Genomic DNA, 8,765 nt, shown 5'->3' on the forward strand with positions numbered 1-8,765 from the left:
CCCTATTTCATCTCAATCTCCTGAGCATCCCAGGGGGCACAGGGCCCAAACTCAGACCCCTCTTGTAGCATGTGGACTTCTGACCTCTCAGCTCCCTTTCAGCTGACACTGCTCATTTACTAGCCAATTACTGCCAAATGCGGCCACACGATTATTGATAGCTGGGACTCTCCAGTCGAGGACCACCAAGGCTACAGGGCAGCTGGCCTGGCAAGTGCGTCACTCTGAAGTTCAAGTGTGTGGTACATGTGTTTACTATGTAAAAATCACACATGCATGCATGTGAGCCACACTCACTCAAATGCATGCCGTGTTTTCAGCTTAGGGAGATCAATACTCTAGATTGTCAGGGCTGAAGCTAAGTAGATTACTAAATGTTTTCCTAAATCAATTTCCATAGCAGTGTGGCAGCAGTGCATGGGAAGTGCAATTTATCATAACATAAAGACCCATCATGTAAAAGCCTCTAATAAAAAGCCTGAGGAGATTGAGATGGGCTTAGCACAATTTCCATATTGATTTATCTCTACATGCAGATAGTCATTGATTAAGACTCTCGAATGTAGTGTACACCAGTGTAGCTGTGTGACATCGCTGGTGCACATTGTTTGTGTCATTATCGGTACAAATTGTCACACCTTTATCATTAAACCGGCACAATTCAGACTCCAGACTGATGCCTCCCTGCAGGTGTACATATTTCAAGAGTAAATGGGGGCGACAGTTAGAGAGGAGCAGGGGAGGTGAGAGAGAGGGAGAGAGTTGAAAAAGAAAGTGCAGAGAGGGCTGAAATAGAAAGAAAGTGAGAGAGAGAGAGAGAGAGAGAGAGAGAGAGAGAGAAAGAGAGAGCACAAGTGAGAGAGGTGGCTTGGGTGGAAGGGGGGGGGGACACGTCCCTCTGATGTTGCAGGTAATATGGCCTCCACTGGATCAGCCTCTTCATCAGTGACACACAGTAAATTACAAGTGCTTCAAGCAGCTCAGTGAATTATAGTTCATCACTTGGAAAGGCTTTCTCCCTCACCACCGGGGCCCAGGCGTATCAGATCTGCCGGTTAGGATCCAATTAACACCCTGGCCAGAATCATCAGATTGCATGTGTAAGGGCTGGTATAACTCGTTTATTGCACCCATGTATCTTCTGTCACAAGGTAAATTTGTTGCTGCTACATCAAAGGTCTGAGCTACTTTTTTTTTTTCTTTATCCCTCCCTCCCTCTCACTTTCTCTTGATCCCCCAAACTCAGCTACCTCGCCTTGGGGTTGCATTTCAACTTCTTTTGCATCACAATGATGAACCTGCTCTGTCCTCGCAATTTAGCAATCTTGTCCTGTAGGTGTTGTAAATGCAGGAAAAAAGAGAGGTAGGGAGGGAGATGGGGAGTGAAAAAAAATCTTGTTTTCTGGTTACAAAAGCAGTAACCAAGGGTGTTTGACTTAAAATGTGCTGACGTTTTTTTTTTTTTTTTTTCTTTTTCTCTCTCAGAGTCAACACAAGTTTTCCTCATGAATAACATAATATTTTCCCCCACTCTTTTTTCCCTTCGCTGTGATAATTTTTCTCTATTTTCAGATCCAACCAGAGGGGATGCAGTGGAAAGATATATTCATAAATGTAAATGTGAACTACCATCCTTTAGCCACGTACGCTGGAGTCAGCTAAGCTATACTCAAGCCTAACGTTGCAGCCCTTTTCCCTGCATCCGTGTGTGTATGTGTGTGTGTGTGTGTGTGTGTGTGTGTGTGTGTGTGTTCCGGATGAAAGCCAATAAGCAGATGAGAGCTTCTATCGAGATAATATTGGCTCAGTGGTGAGACGTGTGGACCTGACCTTTAAAAGTGTGACACTTCCTAAGATGGCCCAGTGCCCACAGCCAATGCGACCGGCCTGGACAGGAAGGTGTACAGAAAACAGGGCTAAAGCTCTTCCCATCCATAAACCAACCATAAAACCTTAAAATATTTTCATTCATACTTAGAGTGGAGCATTGCAGAGATGGGATGGAGGTTATTAGCCCTGTAAAAAGGTATTCACAGCTTGATAGTGTGCAAGGGGCAGAGCAGCAGCAGCAACACTCACTCGGAGTAAGCTCTCAGGTTTTGTATGGTTAAAGATTGGACATTAACTGCAGGGAGGAAGGGTCAGGGAGTACCTCCACACTGTCAAGCCCTCACGAGACAGGGTTAGGGGGTCATTCTAGCCGCTCTATACTTGCCCCCTGACATATGGAGCTGGTGGCTGTGTCACAAGGAAAGGAGGAGGGGGAGATGTGGTGAGGTTTGGGTCGCCTAAATCTCATCACCTGCTACAGTTCGTTTTCTGGGAGTGAATCTTGAGCTGTTCTTCCACAGAGTGATAAGCTGCTTGAAGTGAAGCCCAGCTCTGCCCTGTTTCTTATCAATAATGATCAATAAAGCTACTAACAAACCACTTGCTCAAAGTCACTTCTGGCAAAGTAAGAACTTGGTCGTTGTGCTTGCGCTTGTGTATGAGTGCCGGCTGTGTGTAGATGCATTATGCGTGTTGTGTGTGTGCGAGCGAAACAACTGTCAGATTCATAGGCCTCTGTAATCCTCTCCGCCTCTCCTTGTCCGCGTTTCTTTATTTGTATTCCAAATGTCAGTGTATAAATGCCTTTCAGAGGGGGGATATTGCCACATAGAAGAGGAGAGTGAGGGGAGAGAGAAGCAGAGGAGAATGGAGAAGGGAAGAGAGGGTGTTGTGTGCCTTGGGAGAGCCGTGTAAGCAGCATGGCGGAGGCTGGGGGATTTACAGGGAGAAATAGGTGTTTATTGAGTGCTCCCGTGGGCTTACTGTGTAATAATAGACCTGTCACATTACGCAAATGTGGAGAAGCAGCTTGTGTGTGTGTTTGTATGTGTGTTTGTGGGACAGTTTTTTTTTTCTTTTTACATGTGTGCGTGTGTGCATGTGGATGCCAGAGCTGCCTGCCTCCGCATCATCAACTCCTGAGGAGCAGCGATGAGCGAGCGGATAGAATTAGTCAGGCGAGAGCCTTTAGCCGCTAATACGCGTAATTAAAACTGCAAGCTGAGGCACTTAGATGCTTGTGTACTAAATAATTTACATGCCATGATCTATGGATCATTTCCTGCTCTTAAATACGAAAGATGGGAGAACAAGAGGAAAAAAGACTGGCGGAGGATTTATCAGTATCTCTGCCATAAGCAGGATGTCATGGTAATATTAATCCTTTTCCCACTTTCTACTGCGCTAATCATACAAGGGGATCAATCTGTGCGATTCCTCCAGTGGAAAACATGTAGCTTGATTGCTATTGACTCTTATCAAGCCATGAAGCTAATAAAATATGCTCTATAGCGCCCATTGTGGCCTCATAATCCAGGTAAATAATGCAGCTTTATTGGGTAAACTCCCTAAAGACAAGAATAAAAGAAAAAAAATATGCTACTGACAAGAAGGAAGAAATAGAACAATAAGAATACCAAAACAAGGGTTTTTAATCAAGTAAGAGTTTCTCCTGCCTTACACTGATATTTGCACAATGGAGTATTACCGCTAAAATGTCATTTGAAATGAGTGGATTCAAGGGCAGACGGCAGCACATTCCCACTGTAAAAATGATTTTGAACCAGAATGCAGCGAGCCCTGGTTGTGTTGGTGTGTATCACTGGGAGAGTCAGTAGTGCCTCTCTTCCTATGATGCTTTGCATGGAGACTTTTTGGAACAAAGAGGTGAGGATGTTAATAAAGGCTGGATCAACAGATGGATTAGTTGGGAGCTGAGGACAGGCCCATCGGCAGGCCCTCCGATTCATACTGATTCATATCGCCAACGCCAGGAAAGGATGGAGTAAGCAAATGTAAATATTCAATATTTACCATCTGCTGATGTTATTAGAGGCAGGGGCTTGGACATGGGCTGACGGTTATCATGCACCCACACTGCTCTCATTCAATATTGTTCTTCCTGCCATGTATGTATTGTACTTGGTGACTATGGAGGCATTTGTAGATCAGGATCCCATTTGTTTGAATCTATTCGCTCTGGCATACAGAACCTCAAACACAGGAAGCACAATAAGCTGCAGAGAACGTTTGTTTAACAAACAACCTCTTTTTTTTTCTTCACACAGCTAAATAAATAAATATATATATATTCAAATAAACAGCCTTTAAAAATATGTTTATAATTCTGATGCCATTGTGTGTGAATATACTGATAATATTAACACTCTTGATGAGGTTGAATTATTTAAATGCAAAAGCATGACTGAGTCTTTGCCAACCTTATCTCTTTGCCAGTGCGTAATTAGGTACACAGGGGTGTGACTCCAATTCAAGGTGTCGCCATTGTTAGACTGTGAAAATATCAACGGGTGAGGTTAACGCCAATTTTCCTGTCATTAATGAAATGCACAGAGCTTCTAATGAGGTAAACCATTGCTCCTTGATATTACTTATTAGCAGAGTGGAGGGCACAACTCCCACACTTCAATTTCAAATGGCTAAAAATAAATTAAATAAAAAATACTAATAATAAAAACATGGAGCAGATGTCAAGGGGCCTTACATAATGTGAGGCAGGAAAACCAACTAACTGTCTTGTTGGCTTAAACGAGCAGAAGGAAAAGACTCGCCGGTGTGAAAAAAATCTTAACACCAGAAAGAAAAGAGGATTGCAAGCAATGTGTTAATGTGTATATATGTGTGAGTGTGTAGTCGGTGTGCAACTGTTCCCGCGTGTGTGTGTGTGCATATGCGTACAAGTGTGACCTTTTCCAAATCACTGACAATAGAAATAGACAGCTCTACGAATCAATAAGGTAAATTAGCGTCGAAGAGTGGAATTGACAGGCAGTTAAAATTAGCTGTCTGTGTAACCCTCTACTCAGGCTGACATGTCTTTGCAAATAATAACCTCTGGATATTCCGTGTCAACAACACTATGGATCTAGTTAGAAAAGCATACGGATCAGAAATGTCCTCCAATTTGTCGTCCTACCATATAACCTCTGGATACACTTGAACTATTAATTATTGTCCAGTTTGAGGGACATCAAGTGTTTTTAGACCATAAAACGTACACTTGAAAATGGACAAATGGCCTGTGGATAAAACTCTGCTCTCTGAGATCTGTCTCTGTTGTGTTTTTCTTCTGTCTATGTGACGCTTAGCTTCCTGGGGACCGGCTTGTCCAGCTTTAGGATTCCAATGACAGGTCCAAGGATTGCGTTGGCAAATCAAACACACTTGTGGAACAGAGGAAATCTTCTTTTCGGAGGAGCATGTATTATGGATGGACTTAAGAGATTAGACGGGGAGCTGCTTTACCTGCAGTGGACGCTGCTTGTCCTGGCTCTTTGGAGATTTCAGGCCACTGCCTGGCTGCTGCAAGAGTAATTGCCTCGCTGCTTGTAGGGCCTGGGAAGAAAAGAACACAAGACAAAAGACAGTGTGAGAAAAGAGAGAAAGAAAGATGGGGAAGAGGGAAGGAGGGAAAAGAAACACTGGAACTGACAGAAGAGATAATTCAAATTTTCAGGGACAAAACAGTCATCTCTGACTGAGAACCCTGTCAAATATCACCTGGTATTTTCCGCAACACATCCTGATGCGGTTAACACTACGCTGGAGATACGTTTTAGTAACAATTCACAGAGCTGTGATCAAGGATAAATACAGTTTGTCTAAAGTACCCCTGAAGAAGAGGGTGGAGGGGGTGGTGGGCTGAAAAAAAAAGGCAGAGCGTCAGTAGAATTGACCTGTCTAGTGTGTGCTCAACTGAAATACCTACTTCTCTCTGCAAATTACTGCCACATTTGCATATTCATAATATCAATTTGAAGTAGAGGCAGCACCATGTGAAGTGTCTCTGGGAGCTGCAATTAAAGTTGACAAAATCAACATCAGATTACATTTAGAGTGAATTAACTAGCAGCCCAGGTTTTACACTATGCATTAAGTGTGCTTATGAGCAGTGGATGGGTGATAGATGGATAGAAAGATGGGTAGGTAGATAGATAGAGAAGGAGAGACCTTTCCCTGCCTGATGAAATTAGTTCACAGCCGTTTACACATGGCATAAAGAATTAGAAAAATCATATTTGTAAATTGTAAAATTTGTCATCAACACCCTTTGATGTGTTTGCCAGACATGGAGATGATAAGAATCAGAGAGGCTGGAGATGTGGCGTAATTTATTTCTCTAGGGTTTGATGGGATTACAGATCTCCTCCCGCCTGGCTGTGTGCGCTGAATGTGTGTGACGAGCGAGCTCCAGCTTCACAGGTACCGTGGCAGCTGGGCTAGCAGCTTCACTTCAATTCTTCAAGAGCAGACGGATGAAAGAGTCTGGCAGAAAAGAACATTGTGCACTACTGCTGCTGCTCCACACAGCCGTATACCTTGTATTCTTCAGGCCCACGAGCATCAAGTGGGACACACACACACACACACTAACACACACAACACAACACAACACAACACAACAACTTCACAGGTGTTTCTTTTTTGATGAAAAAAGAAGAGGACGAGTAGGAGGAGAAGCAAGAAATAAGAAAAAAAAAAAAAAAACTAGATGGAGAGTGACACTTCCTCAGGAATCAGGGGTGCTCATTTTATTTTCTGGTGCTTGCCAGTATCCATGACAACAGCTGCCTTGACAGGGCGTGCATATGGCGCAGCTCTGCCAGCTGGTGGGAACAATGTTTGAACTAGTACATTGAGATCCTGAGCAAACAGGAGGAGAAGACAGGAGAGAGAGAGAGAGAGCGAGAGGGAGGGAGGCAGTAAAAAAATGAGAGAGAGAGAAAGAGAGAGAGAGAGAGAGGAGGAAAAAAAAGTTGCCACGTCTTAACCCCTCAGGGAACGTAGCCACCCCCCTGATCAATTATGAAAAGACAGAGCTTGGGGGGGTGCTTGGAGAGGTGGTGGTGATGCTGGGAGGAATGATGGATGGAGGATGGGGGTTGGATCTGTCTGTCTGGCTGCTCAGGAGGAGCCAGGCTTTCTGAACTAAAGTAAACAAACATTACACTGGCACTGGGTCCTAACTGCATTGATCTGTCTCCTTGGTAAGAGGAGCCTAGTCGCCACCAGTTTATATGTGTGCGTGCATGCCTGTGTGCGTGTGCGTACTGTGACATCTGTAAGCTGAGCCATGGCCTTTCTTCAAAAAACACACACAAGCACATACAAAAAGTTGCTTGTAGCACACACTAAAGTACACATCAGCACCTGCAGCCGGCAGACACACACACACACACACGCACACGTACACACACACACACACACACACACACACACACACACACACACACACACACACACACACACACACACAGATACGTGAAGCTTTGCCATTCGTGGTCTTTTTCTTAAATGGATGGGAAATCAAACATTGCTTGACTTTCGCTTCCTTTAACTCAACACAAAAGACAAAACAAATTCCTTGAATGCAGCCAATCACTTTGCTAATTAAAACACAGGGCCTAATTAATCTCGCCATGATTGGTGAATCAAAGTAATTATAAGGCTTATTGAGTCCTGCACACTGTAGTTAGAGGGAAGGCTGCTTGATGAGAGCAGCCCAAGGTAGCTGCCTGGAGGAAATGTTTATCCATGTGTGAATCAATAATGACTCGCTGTGTTATACCCAAAGTCAAAAGACCCACTCAATATCTTACACACGGTCAAGAGTACAAAGGAAGAGATGATTTTAACTGCACTTCCAATATCCATGCCAGGTAAATATAGAGGGAGGTGCAGGTATGAGAGGCGACACACAGGGGTGAAGCTGAGAGATCAACTACACCAGGCTTATTAGAAAAGAAGTCTGCCCAGACTGCATAAAGAGTACTTCTCCAACAACAACACAGACCTTATCAACACCGGCCAAACTTTTCTAGAGTGGTTTGTCATGCCTGAAACTGTCTGTCACCTCTTCTGTGGATGTGGGGTTAGCCATTTTTCTGAGAGTCTGTGACAGTGTGAAAGGTAAGGGAGAAAAAAAAAAAGAAAAAGTCCTGTCCCCTCACTTTCACTGGCTCTGAGTATTCAGCCATTACAGTAAAAAGCACCAATTTGTGCCACCCACTTCCCACTCCACATAGGCACATGGCAAGCTGAAGCCCATCTCAAAGCACAAAAAGCACCAAATGCCAAGGAAAGTCATCAAAAGTTTGCTGAAGAGCTGCTGGAGCGGACAAAAACACAGACGAGTGCAGAAGCACCGTCTATTTAACCTGGGTTGCTATGCACGAAAAAATGACATCCCCAGTCTATTAATGCACACATTGTATAAACAGCACAATGTGACACATTCTTCAGAATGAGAGAGCAAGCCAGACAGAAAGAGAGAGAGAGAAAGAGAAAAAGAGCCAGGCCCTGCTATATAAATAACAAGGCACTCAGAGGCATATTTGATGTTGATATCCATCACTGAGGTTGGAAAAGAGGAAAAAAAATAAGACGAGGGAAAATAACACACAGAGCGACCGAGACCACGACACGGGGATCCTTATGAAAATAAGATTCAGCCCAAATGGATCTGGTGTAATTGGTTTCAGATAGTGAGGTCAGGAGAAAGGCGATACAGGCAACTATTATGCGAAACGGACTGAGAAACAAGAATGTTTACACAGGCATTCCTCTGCTACATTAATAGGCATGCAGAGATCACTGGAGAGGGAGAAAAGGAGAGAGTGAGAAGAGACTGACAGAGAGGGGACGAGAGAGAAAACTGGAAAAAAAAAAAAACAAAAAAAAACAGCCATCCATTC

The 8,765-nt window shown here is 43.8% G+C and overlaps 1 protein-coding gene across 7 annotated transcripts in view; it reads right to left on the reverse strand.

Moving 5' to 3' along the window:
* Nucleotides 1-8,765, reverse strand: part of foxp2 (forkhead box P2) — a 105,859-nt gene that overhangs the window by 38,607 nt on the left and 58,487 nt on the right. For all 7 annotated transcript variants that reach the window (XM_023417943.2, XM_023417941.2, XM_087177066.1 and 4 more), the window contains one exon: nt 5,317-5,406. In XM_023417943.2, coding sequence (XP_023273711.1) covers nt 5,317-5,406 — 90 coding nt within the window. The remainder of the gene's footprint in view (nt 1-5,316; nt 5,407-8,765) is intronic.

Source organism: Seriola lalandi, unplaced genomic scaffold (genome assembly GCF_002814215.2).
Source record: "Seriola lalandi dorsalis isolate HSWRI2012SDOR001 ecotype SW California unplaced genomic scaffold, Sedor1 jcf7180002054579, whole genome shotgun sequence".
Lineage (NCBI taxonomy): Eukaryota > Metazoa > Chordata > Actinopteri > Carangiformes > Carangidae > Seriola > Seriola lalandi.